This window comes from Palaemon carinicauda, chromosome 20 (genome assembly GCF_036898095.1).
Source record: "Palaemon carinicauda isolate YSFRI2023 chromosome 20, ASM3689809v2, whole genome shotgun sequence".
Lineage (NCBI taxonomy): Eukaryota > Metazoa > Arthropoda > Malacostraca > Decapoda > Palaemonidae > Palaemon > Palaemon carinicauda.
The window spans coordinates 42213790-42227137 of NC_090744.1; the positions used below are offsets into that span (position 1 = coordinate 42213790).

At 42.7% G+C, this 13348-nt stretch overlaps 2 protein-coding genes across 4 annotated transcripts in view; one reads left to right on the forward strand and one right to left on the reverse strand.

Moving 5' to 3' along the window:
* Window positions 1-7480, reverse strand: part of Coq8 (ubiquinone biosynthesis protein COQ8, mitochondrial) — a 129176-nt gene extending 121696 nt beyond the window's left edge. The window contains exons 1-2 of one of the 3 annotated variants that reach the window (XM_068395090.1): window positions 7377-7470; window positions 7134-7254 (exon numbers count right to left, since the gene is read on the reverse strand). The gene's annotated coding sequence lies outside the window, so the exon portion shown is untranslated. Of the gene's footprint in view, window positions 1-7133; window positions 7286-7376 lie in introns of all 3 variants that reach the window. The other 2 variants (XM_068395091.1, XM_068395089.1) reach the window with 2 other exon arrangements.
* Window positions 7481-10423: 2943 nt separating this feature from the next.
* The window catches only part of LOC137660303 (nucleoporin NUP188-like), a 163798-nt gene continuing 160873 nt past the window's right edge, over window positions 10424-13348 (forward strand). Inside the window, exons 1-2 of the mRNA XM_068395097.1 lie at window positions 10424-10582; window positions 12582-12792. Of these exons, the coding sequence (XP_068251198.1) occupies window positions 10560-10582; window positions 12582-12792 (234 nt within the window). The 5' untranslated portion in view covers window positions 10424-10559. The remainder of the gene's footprint in view (window positions 10583-12581; window positions 12793-13348) is intronic.

Sequence of the window (13348 nt, forward strand, 5' to 3'; positions counted from 1 at the left end):
AATCCCAAACCTTTTCTTAGCGGCTAGGGTGAGAAAATCATGAGATGAAGGTCCTTGATTTTCGATGATGAAGCGAAGACAGTCGACTTCTGTATTTGCTGGGAGAGAACTGGGTCCGGGAGGGGGATCAGCGTTGGCTGCATCTCCAGGATCAAGGGGTACCAGTTGCTGCGGGGCCACTTGGGAGCCACTAGAGCTGCTGTCCCTTTGAAGGTTCTCAATTTGGAGAGGACTTTCAGCAGAAGATTGGTGGGAGGGAACAGGTAAATCTTGGCCCATCTGTTCCAATCCAAGGTCATGGCGTCCACCGCTTCCGCTTTGGGGTCCTCGTACGGGGCTACATATCGAGGAAGTTGATGGTTGTCGCTCGTTGCGAAGAGGTCGATCTGGAGTTCTGGGACTCGGTGAGAGATGAAGGAGAATGATCTTGCGTCTAGAGACCATTCCGACTCTATCGGGTTTGTCCGAGATAGAGCGTCCGCTGTCACATTGCGGAATCCTTGTAGGTGAACTGCAGACAGGTGCCATTTCTTCCTTTCTGCCAGACGGAAGATTGTCAGGAGCACCTGATTTATCTTGGGCGATCTTGAGCCCTGGCGATTGAGACAACGCACTACCACAGAGCTGTCCAGGGTCAGGCGAATGTGTATCGACGGGGGCGGGGAGAGTTTCTTCAGCGTCAGAAGAACCGCCATGGCCTCCAAGATGTTGATGTGAAACGTCTTGAATAGGGGAGACCAAGTGCCTTGAGCCTGTTTTTGGTGGGAGTGACCTCCCCAACCCTCCAACGAAGCGTCCGTATGGATGTTGAGAGATGGAGGTGGGTGTTGGAGAGGAAGGGACCTTTTTAGGGCCCTCGCTTCTGACCACGGCTTTAGAAGAAGTCGAAGTCTGCTTGGGAGCCGTCTCTTGAGGTCTCTTCGAGCGATGGATGCGGAACGTCTCCAGACTCCCGCTGTATCCTTTAGCTGTGCACGAAGCACTGGGTTTGTGATCGAGGCGAACTGTAGAGAGCCTAGAACTTGTTCCTGCTGGCGTCTCGAGATCCGTTTGGATTTTAACAGTCGCTTGACAGACCCTGCTATTTCCTTCCTTTTCTTTGCTGGAATGGAAAGGCGGTGTGACTGAAGATTCCAGTGGATGCCTAACCATTGGAACTTCTGAGCTGGAGATAGGCGAGACTTTTTCGCGTTTATCTGGAATCCCAGGTGTTCGAGAAACTGGGTAACTTTTCTGCAGGATTCTATACAATCCTCGGGCGAGGGCGCCCACACTAGCCAGTCGTCGAGGTAGGCCATCACCTGGACGTTTCGGATGCGGAGCTGTTGTACTACTGCGTCCGCTAGCTTTGTGAATATCCGAGGGGCCACGTTGAGTCCGAAGGGCATGGCCCGGAAGGCATAGCTTTTCCGTTGGAGTCGGAATCCTAGGTAGGAGGAAGCGTGATGGTTCATTGGTATGTGCCAGTATGCGTCCGCCAGGTCTATCGAGACCGTGAAAGACCCTCGAGGCAGGAGGGTTCTGATCTGTTGAAGAGTCAGCATCTTGAACTTGTTGTTCGATATGAATACGTTGAGGGGGGATAAGTCCAGAATGACTCTGAGTCTGTCTGAGTCTTTCTTGGGAACACAAAACTGTCTCCCTTGGAACCTTGTGGACTTCACCCTTCTTATCACCTTCTTGTTCAAGAGGTCTAGCACATATTCTTCCAGGAGGGGGGTTGAACGTTGGAAGAATTGCTGGAAGGTTGGGGGTGGTTGCGCCCAGCTCCAGCCCAGACCTTTCTTGATGATGCTGTGTGCCCAGGAGTCGAAGGTCCAGCGATCCTGGAAGTGGCGGAGTCTTCCTCCCACCGGAAGCACTTCATTGCTTCTGGGGTCCCGAGGACTTGCTGCCTCGGCCGCTAGCTCCCTGTCCTCCTCTGCCTCTGGAGGGCCGGCGAGAGGAATCTCTGCTGGAACCCCTGCTTGAGCTTCTACCCTTGGGACGAAAGGTAGTGGAGTGCTGCTCGAAGGCGGGGTTGAAGGCCGGTGATGAGGACAAAACCGGCTGTGGGACCAACTGAAAGGTCTGTGGCGGCTGAGCGGCCACTTGGGGAGTAGCGGGTGCCGGAAACTGACGTCTGTGCTGACGTTGCTGGGGTCTATGCTTCGACTGCTTCCTCTTAGGCTGAGGACCGTCATCCTGAGAGGGCTTTCTCTTCCTAGACATGCCCCATTTGTTGAGAAGGTTCCTGTTCTCAGATGCGGCCTTGTCTGTGATCTCTTTCACTAGATCAGACGGGAAGAGGTACTTGCCCCAGATGTTGGAGGCAATCAGTTTCCGGGGTTCGTGTCTGACAGTGGCACTGGAGAACACGAATTCTCTGCAGGCTCTACGAGCTCGCATGAAGTGGTACAGATCCTTGACTAAGGTTGCCATATGAAATTTGGCAAGGACCATGTAATGGTCAGGGACTCTGGTGTCACCAGCCATTACGTCCATCTGGACCTGGAGAGTGAGAGATGCTGCCAGCCTCTCCTTCGTTTCCTGTTCCCTACGAAGGAGGTGTTCGTTTAGCTTGGGGAGGTCCTCATTAAACTGGCGTCCAGCAACGTCAGGATCTAGTTTGCCCACCACGAAGGTGTGTTGCACATCCTTCCAGTGTTTGGTGTCGGGCGGGGTGGCTGCGGAGAAAGGTCTGCATTCCTCCAATGCAGGGCAGGATTTCCCTTCTTCTACAGCCTTAAGGCAGGCAGCGAAGGCCTTTTCCGTGAAGGGTATCACCACTTCATCGGGCGCAACGTAGGTGGGGTACTTCTTGCTCAGAGCCGGAAGTCCAGAGCAGGTAAAGCCTCTGCTCTTAAGCGCTTTGGCAAGCATAGCCTGGGCCTTCGAGAGATCGAACACTATTTTCTCCTTCAGTTCGGTCTCTTCCTTTGAGGATGGTTCTGAACGTAGACGGACGTAACAGTCCGGATACGCCTCAAAGCGGGGGAAGAACTCCACTTCTTCCAGGGGTATGGAACCGATCTTATCGCTGACGAAGTTCTTGTCGTCAGCGATGACCATATGCTCGGCGAATCGCCACGGATTGTCGCTCGAGCATGCGGGGAGGTCCTTGATGGAGATTTTGCGAGATTCCTTGGAACCTCCCATCGACCGAATGATCTTGTGAGTTTCTTGGAGCTTCTGCTCCATCACGGATTCAATGAGCCGAATCATATCCTGTGCCGTAGGTAGAGGAGTCGTGGTGGAGGACGTAGACGGGAGAGACACTTCCGTCGGTGTAGGAGTAGGAGGGGGGATGGAGGGAGGGGCATCCTCCTTATCGGACTCGGTATATACTACCCGGTCCTCTTCTTCATCATCCTCCCCTTCACCCTGGGCCATAAGGGTTTTCTCGGTGTCCTCCGAGATCTCTGACATGTGTTCATCATGTTCTGAATCCAGGTGACAATCATTCATGGACTGAGCCATGACAGTATCAGGTTCCACTGTAATCTGGACTACGGGGATCTGTTCGACTGGGACCACTGAGTCTGGTGAGGCCTTTGGGAACAGCAAAGACCTCATTTCTTCTGTGGCTAGGTATGGTCCAGTGGCGTTCTTTTGAAAGCCACGTACCCACTTGCATAGGTTGTCCCGAGCAGTGTCCCGAATCTCCGCTGAGGGAGGATCATAGAATGCTTTCTGTAAGCATTCTTGGCAGACCGAACAGGTGGTGGGGCCCCAGTACTTGAGATCCCCTCTCTTGTGAGCACAAGGGGCGTGTGTCCTACACGCCGTGTGTCCATAGAAGTGTGGCCGACGGACCGCGCAGAAGTCGTGGTCACACTTGACGTACTCCTCCTGTAAAGGAAAGAGACGATGAGTATTGTAGAGTCATAATATGGCTCGTATATAAAGTTAATTATTAACAAGTTAATATTAACATAAGTTAATTGTGATGCACAGAAGGGTGGGTGAAAGGAGACAGACGCATGCCCCGTGTAACCCGCCCGGCTGGTTGCCGTAGCATCAGACAGTCCCAGGTGGCCGTAGGCCTCCATGGAAGGTGTCTTGATAATGGGAATTCCATCTAGAATAACCATATTATAGACTAGGCTTGAAATCTTATCAAGAAGTCTGGGGATCATGAGATCCTAGTAAGGTTCCGGCAACCAGACGTGCCAATTACACGTAGCGTGCTGGAAAGATGAAACACGCAAGAAGACAGAGTGAAAACTGAACAAAGTGTACGATTCCGTACCAGTTTGTCTGCGTTAACAAACCGTCTAGGTGCGGTTTTTAGGAGCTATCGCTAGTAAAGATAGCTGAGAGAAGGGGTGCAAGGCATCTTGCCGCCTCCGGACGGGTCCGGCCTACCCCCGGCACGCCGGAAGCCGCTCGAGCAGAGTTTCTGGCATTCAAGAATGATCATACTATGGTCAAAAGAAGCCAGGGTGGCGGCAGCCGGCAGCGGCGGCCGCCGGCAAGGAGCGGCGGTTCCGGCAGCCGGAGGCAGTCGGAGGGTGAAAGGGTAAGGATAAGGGAGCATAGCCGGGGCCGGGGGCCGGCTGCTAGTGCCGGCACTCCGGGAGGGGTCGGCAGTGTGCCGAGGCTATGAGGGAATGGAGAGGCCACGGCGGTAAGCCAGCGGCCGGCGGCGATCCCCTGGCACTCGGGGGAAGGCGGCAAGGATAAGGAAGTCACCCGTAGCGGCGGTAATGCCGGGGTAGAGGCGGCAAGGGACAAGCACCAAAGATGGAGGTGGGATGGCAAGGCTGTATTAGCCTAGTCAAGACACCTCTGGAAAAAGTACCACCATGATAGAGGTGAATCTATCATCCTAAGCAGGAGCCGCAAGGGCCGGGGGCTAAGGCAGTCCAAGAGAGGACAGGGTGTACCCAAAGAAGGGGTGGAGACTCTTCATGTCGACCAAATGATAACTGACTCCATAGCACTATGGAAGGTCTATGTATCAGAGCGGACAACACTGGGAGCACCATGGGGTCCAGCACTCCAGCCTAGGGTGGAGTGTAGGACAGGGGACATATGAAGCCTAACCTACTGGTAGGTTAGGCTAGGCAAGAGATAGGTTGGGGGGGGAAAAGGGTCTTCATATAAGAAAGGATGGGTTATGCACCAGAGCGGCCACCTAGGAAGGGAGATGCTCACCCTAACCTATAGTAGGTGGACCAACTGAAAAAACGGTGCACGCGTATATTTCAGCAAGGTACATAAACCAGCCCTCCCAACCTAACCTGGATTAGGGTTGTTAGACCCTAATCAAGGAAGGGAGAAGACGTATCGCAAGGAAAAGGTCAAGGACCGATTCAGCTTAAAGGAGGTGGTCCTACCTTTAAGGCCCGCAACACTAAGGGAGGGGTCATTCCCTTAGGTGGGGAGGCGATACAGTACTCTGAGGAGTCTTGTCCTATCACATGTAATAGGGTACAAGATTACCAGAGGGAAGCCCAGGGCTGGGGATGAAGAGAGCATATAGGGGACCTATCATAAGGTAAGGTTAACAAGGCACTCAAGATAACCTACCCCCTATATGGTCCCTGAAGGCGAAAAAACACTTGCATCACTGTCAATGGTATTGTAAAATAATGCCAAAATCTTCATAACTAACACTAGGATCACTGAAATATCATGCATTAACACTGGTATAGGCTCACTGGCCTAGGGGCTAATCAAAGCCTACTGGTATGGGGTCAGCGAAGACCCTAACTAAAGCGTCAAAAACACGATAAAAGTTCCTAGCTATGAAGACTAAATAACTAATAGCACTGATTAGTGATTTATATACCGGTAAGGCTGTTGCGGCTAACTAAATAAGGCATGCAAGCAACAGCAGCGTCATAAAATGGCGCTGACCGGTCTGGCAAAGCTCTGCCACAAATATGCAAATATCTCGAAAAGTAAGATTTACTTTAAGGTCAGAGCTTATTTAAACAATACTTAAACCTTTGTACTCAACTTTCCAGAAGAAGGTGAAGCTGAAGGTTGAGACATGGCGAGGATGCAAGCAGATAAAGTCGCACAAAGGGAAAAACACGTCCAATCGAGCGAGCTACTAGCAAAAGGAATGAGGACGGACGTGACGTCATCAAAAGCAATGGCGTCCGTCTGTTTACATCGCGAGTACCGATATCGCCACATCTAGATTGGCTGCGGCTCAGCTCCCAGCCACTCCCTGTCCGCCATATTGAAGCGTTAACTCTATATGGGGTGCAGATAGCTATGTGGCACGTTTATACATGCGTGTCCCCTGTTGATACACGATGTCTTAAGGGGAAACCCTTAGGATACTCGCTCCAGAAGTTAGAATTCTGTGATAACCTGTGGTTTAATTCTCTGGGAAAATCCTAGTAGTGATTACCCAAGGAAGCTACCAAAAAGGATCCTTCCATCAGGACGCCATGGCTTGAGCCCAAAAATAACTAACAACAAATTTTGTCGATGTGAGAATAGTTATAGATGGTTTAAAGTTGTTAGAGCCAAGACATACCTCCACTGAATGGTCTAGAGCTTTCAAAAATGCATTCCCAATATCATATAAGCTCCCAGTAGACATCTGAAAGACTTGAAGATATTAAGGTTTTCGAGAAGAAACTGAAGACTTTCTTTGGGGGTGTATGTTTGATGACATCCATGCCCCATAATTCCTCTAATTTCAACCCTATGGCTATGGCAATCCATGGGGGTCGCGAGGGGGGTGTTAGCCTCCCGTTAGGCAAGTAGGTGCTTGTAGGTTAGGTTAGGTGAGGAAATTTAGGTTAGATAGCGTTCTCTGCATGTGTTACTGTCCATTGTTAGACAAAGGCTCTCTTTCTTGCTCTTCAAATGCTTTGGTAACGTGGATTTGACCATTAATGCCAAATACGCAATGTGATACACTAAATACCTAAATATATATATGGCAACAAAAACCTTGTACGTCCTTTGGGGGACAGGATTTACATGTGTGACAAGACCAAGGGAACAGCCCTTAAAATAAAGTAAAGTAAGTAGACCACCTTCCGCAACACTATCAAGGCCATAAAGTAGTATAAGGTAGCTACTACAAATGAAGTAACTAGTAATCCTTATCTTATTTGGGGGTTTAAACTACGACAATAAGTCAACCTACACCAATAAGTTAAAATAACATAAAGAAAACTTACTGTGCTATAGAATTTCGTTTGGAGTTGTTCTGATCCTGAGGGTTTTAGCCTAAAATTTATGTCGGAAGTCAAGTACCAAATGCAGGTCTAGCAATCAGCTGTTGGTCAATTGCATAACCAGCTGATCGGAATATGAACATCAATTTCAGGCCCTTTAAGTGGGTGGAATGGCCATTCGTCACTTTATTATAAACCTTAAATAAGAAATATCAAAGCATGAAAAACCTTGCAGTAATTACTTACGTTGTGAAGGATTCTTCTCTAAAGGGCACAGATCTTTACGAAAATTATGTTTAAACTTTTTGGGTCTTTTTGTAAACAAGACTTGTGCGAGGTACGCTATAGATGAAACAAAATTTGTATTTGTTTAGAGCAAAGATAGAATTTGATTCCTTAAAAGAGGATCTGTGGCCAATATTAGCATACTTTACCATACTTCATACAATCCTATTCTATAAAACATGATTTTCATATTATGTATTGACGTTAGGGTTATATCCTATTGTCTTTGATTATATCACTAATGCTATAAATGTTTTATATAAATTCGCATGTCAAAACTAACGGTTTTTACATATATTTCTTTTTAATCCCAATTCAAATGATCAGTAATATGGACATTGATAAATCCTATGGCATTATATTGGGTTTTGTAGTTCGAGGAAAGTGAAAAAATCTTTAAAAAACTGTGAAAAAAAGAATAGGAGAGTCTACACTGTTAGAATAACAGTATTGAGAAATTATGATATAAAACAAACATATAAAATTTTCATTAGGGAGGGTTTTTTCCGCTGGTTACTGCATGAAGCTGCACACCAAGGCCTTTTTTTCTTACTTGTTTACTTGTTTTTGGTTTAAATCCAACCCTCCACTGAAGTCGAGTGAACTGCTTCTCGGATGGGTCCATATTAATCATCTAACGAAACATTTTCATTATAACTTATACAATTCTTTGATTGTAGCATCTTCCAAATCATATGATCTTGTGAACAGTAATGTCTTTAGTTTCTTCTTAAATTCAATTGCTCCTTTTAGGTCCTTCATTTCAGTTGGCAGTTTATTATAATGTCTAGGCGCACAGTAGCTAAAAGCCCTTTCACCAAATTCACTATTTGTTCTTGGTTCAGGTAGCCTATGTTTGTTCACTCATGTGTCTTTTGTTAACATTTGTTTCTAGTTCTAGTTTGTTCAGGCATTCTTTTAGATATTTTGGTTCAGTATCTTAAACGTTAGTAAGAGTAGCTTGTACTCAATTCTCGCTTTTACCGGCAGCCAGTGTAATTTAATTAGTGCAGGGGTAACACTTTCCTTATTGTGTAGTCCTTTTATTAATCTAGCGGCTCTGTTTTGTACTCTCTGAATTTTCTTCAGCTGATAGTTTGGAAAGCCATAGAACAGTGAGTTGCAGTAATCAATTCTTGAAAATATCTGGTGATTACTGAGTATGGCCATAGATTTTTCATCTAAGTATTTACTAACAAATGCTATGTTTCTAATATGATAGTTACAATTTCTTACCATATTATTTATATGTTCATTCATTGTCAGTCTATCATCCATGATTACTCCAAGATTTCTGACAATTTCTTTAGGTCAATGATCGATTGACCTATTTCAATTCTTTGTAAGCATTCAATTCTTTTTATATCTTTTTCATTTCCAAAAATAATACATTCACTTTTATCTTCATTGAGCTTGAGCTTTTTTGTTAACATCCAAGCCTTAATGTCATTCATTATTTCATGTATCTTTCTTTTAGTTTCGTCAACTGATTCTATTGGGAAATAGAATTGTGTATCATCAGCGTGTTTCAAGTATATTTACCAGTTCAATCGTGTAAATTTCAAACAGGAGAGGACCTAGTACACTGCCTTGAGGCACCCCTTTTATAGATTTAAATATTGTTTGAACTCTTCAGAGAAAATTTTGTTATCGTGTGATTATAAATAAGATATTATAAAACTCTTCGAATGACCTCTTGTGCTAAAACCACACGGTTAAAATGTGAATTGTGAATATTTTGAATGAAAATACATCGATGCTCCTAAAAATGTACACAATGTCAAGTAGGTCTACTGTTTTTTTTTTTCTGTATAAGGCATTAATCATGCGCTAACTAAATGGAGTAATGTACTTTCGGCATATTTCTCGATATACCACAAAGGGAGTTCAAATATAGTTTATGTTAGCTTCCTATTCAATCAATTGGTGATTATCTTTTTGTTTCATAATAAGTATGTCACGATTATATATATATATATATATATATATATATATATATATATATATATATATATATATATATATATATATATATATATATATATATGTTTTGAGGTTCGAACATTGGAAGTGCAAAACGAAAAAAAAGTATTGTGCAATCTAGAAATTTCAAATGAAAAGAGATGAAAAATAAGAAAGTCTCTGTAGGGCAAGAATTTGAAATTAATAAAAAAGTTAATTAATACTCTTCATAAATATTTTGTTTTTGCAAAAGCTAGAACCATTGATATATGTGAGATTAATAAAAAAAAAATGAGAAACAGGTGACTTTATGCAAATGTTGAACAGCTACAATAAACCAAGGGCGAGAGAGGCAATTTCCAATGATGTTATTGTGAAATAAAAGATGTTCCGCTAAGAAAAACATCATCATCATCATCAGCATCATGTTAGGTGATAAAAGATAGCTTGAAAATAAAAGTGTTGATTGCAGGAAATATCAGGAGTGCATAAAATTGCCTAACATACTGATTAACATTTGATAGTGATATTCGCTTGATAATTATGTTCGCAGACAGATTTCGGCTCCTTTCTATCACTTTCGCAACAACATAATATTAATAGAATGTCTCTAAAGTAATAAATACAAAGTCTAGCAAAAAAAGAAAAAAAAACAATAAGGTTAAGATCTACAATCCCCTTAAAGACATCTAGTTTCAGTAATATCTGCCAAAAATTTCTCTTGGTGAAGAGATATATAATGAATACTAATACAATCAAATTACCAAGAAGACATTTTCTGTCGTTAATCCCGGTCATGTGTGTAGATAAAAGATTCTTTATGTGATGTTCACATGATCATGACCCCCTGGTAGACCTATTGATACATGTCAGCTTAGATTAAAGAACAGTTTGTACAATAATCAAATTATTAGAATTTTTGAAGGAAATATGTTCCTCTTTTGGTAAAATCTATCTGAAAAAAAGTCATAGGAAAGCTCATCTATCATGAATTACAAAATTTACCATTGAATGTAAAAGCTGAAAGAGCCGTTAAGTGACGTGTGCGCTCATTGAAAACTACTACTACATTGTTTACGTTTAGATTGGTTTAAGTTGTAGCTGATGGCGGCAAGGTGGTGACATATCTAACTGTGACCTGTGGGAATATATAGTATCACGTGCCAAACACAAGCAGATGGAATGGAATCTTTAGAGATTGTCAGGTAATATAACATTAATCTGCCCAAGACTATTTTTGAACTGTTAAATGTAGACTCACTTAGCATTTGGCAAGGCTACCGGTAGCCTACGGAATTGATTACACCATTCAGTTTAGTAGCATAGCATAGGCTATGGGTGTTATACCCTGGTATACCCTAACATTCTATTTTATATAACTTAATAAGGCTCATTTAAGGCCAGTAATATAGGAAGTCAGTATTTAGAAGGAAATATAGTAAAGTATCGGTTAAGAATTGTTGTATAAAGTAATTGTGCTCGAAAGGTAAAATTACGTAAGTATCCAATAATCCTTAAAAAACGATTTTCATGGCAATACCTATACAAATGTAGTTTTTAGGTTAAAATACGCCCAAAACAAAAAAAACATTCACATTAAAAATATGGGGTGTATGTATGATAGCAGCCACCTGTATGTATTATTATGACTTAACTTACAATACGGCAGTGTAAAGGGGTAACGCCCCCCGTTAGGTAGGCAGGTAGGTAAGGACATGGCTTGTAGCTTAGGTTAGGGGGGAAAGTTTAGGTTAGTTGATGTCCATCTTTAATTCTCATGGGATGAACTGGCCGCTGATTTACAAAGGCTCCAAAAATATGCTTCACAGGGGAAACTAACATAAATACAATCTAATCTAGGCATCCCCACCTAATCTTAACTAACATATTTTGTCCGTACCCATTGGGAGAAGCTATGCCCCCCACTGTTATATCCTCCTGGTAAAATTTAAGTTTTTATACTTCTGGTCGGGTCATTTTATAGTAAAAAAACTTTTCTTATAGAAAAATATCCGTTTTCTTCTAAAATAACCGTATTGTCAAATATTGTCCACTTGCACCAATACTAATCCCATTTAAAGTCAATAATTTGCACCTGTAACATGCTGCTTGTTTATTTCTTTGGGGTCTGTTCAGTTGATTGGGACAGTCGTAAACTTTTTTATTACTTGTCAAATTTAAATGATTTATTGAGGAAATGTTGTTTATTGTTGTCTGAAATACATTTTGAAGTTAGTTTTATGAATTATGAAAAATTATGATTTATGTTACCTTACCAGGAGTGAAGCAGATTGGGAAGAAAACACAGGGTTGAGACCAAGTCTTAGGGTTAGCTAAGGAATCGGCTCCTAGGTTAGGTTAGGTGGGGAACTTTAGGTTAGGTCGTATTCGTGTATTTGTTTACCTTTCAAAAGGTGTTTTTTCAGTCATAAACCTGAGTCCTTTAATATAACTTACCTACTCAAACCACCCTTAGGCCATAGTATCAAAAGTCAATGATAAGTTGACTGGGTGATTGGGTGGAGCTTAACGCCTTGCTCCCTCTCCACTTAGATAACTGCTCGTTATCTGTTTCAGCAACTGATTCTAGCTCATACTGAAGTAATTTTAGTTAAAGGACCCAGGTTTCAACGGCTACCAAAAATACAAATTGCATTAAAGATTTTATATTTTCCACCTTCACCCTCCCATTCAGTCCTAGGGCTAAGGACAAAAGTGAAAGGCAGGTGGTCGAGGCTTCCCTCACAAGCCACATGTTGTTTACCAACTATCTTGTTAACAAATCAATGGTCATTCCTTCACTACTGAAGATATATTCCTTTTTAAAGGACCTGAATAGGTATTTCTTTGAAAAATAAAAATGTCTCTTGAAATTTGTTGAATTTTAATCTAAGCACAGCATAAGTTAGAGTTTCTTACCTGATCATTTTACTAGGTCCATTTATATCAATATGGCTGCCTCTATACATGCATATACTGTAGTTGGAAGTACTGTAGCCTTTCATGATCACCCATTTTTATTGAAGATTTTTTATTTATGTGTCTTGTTGGTCATGGAGGTGTGTTAAAGATGATTTTACTCCTTGTTACGGGTAATTGTAGATTAATTATTGCATCCTGCTTTTCCAACTAGGGTTGTAGCTTAGCTAGTGATAATGATGATAATACATTTATTTTGGAATTAACAAATCTTTCTATTTACAGTGGCAAGGCTTTATGGGGTGTTATATGTGGCACCTACATTTTGCCATCAGATGAAGTTGTTGGGGAAGAGCTTCAGCTAGCAACTCAGCATTTGCGGCTAGGTTTGTGTGCTTATGAAAAACCAAGTGGGAGCCATTATGAGGACTGGGCTAAGTCTGCTGATATCAAGCCAAATGAAAAGGAGTTTGTCAAGAAAATATTCCCTCTGCTGGTATGTGAATAATACTACTTCTATACTGTATTTTGTGAGAAGTTTTAATAATCATGGGAAATGACTCTTGACCTGTAGCTTGGAATTTTAGAAATTCAGATTACTGTACAGTATTGCATTTATGGATAGGAGAATGTGTACCATACAGTATATTCAGTTTGTTCCAGCGCAAATACAAACCTTCCACTATTTATATTGGGTATACTGTATGGTTTTTGGTGAATCAGAACCAGCCATGATAATTTTTTAGTGAGGGATAACTACACCCACTCTCTTTTTTTGACAATCCAACCCTACAATAAATTTAATCCTGGCTGGGTTCAGGGCACCACTACTCTCAACAAGATTTGGATTTATCACATATTACTTGGGCATAGCCAGTTATAGTGTGACCAGCAAAGTAAACAGGTGCATCATTATGAAACATTACTCCAATACTAGTTGGCATTGTTGCTCCTGTATTCAAATGTTTGTAACAGTTATTCTCTCACACTTCTACTTGACTCCCTACTCTGGGTAGGGTATTGTTACAATTATCGGTACTATTATAGTATGC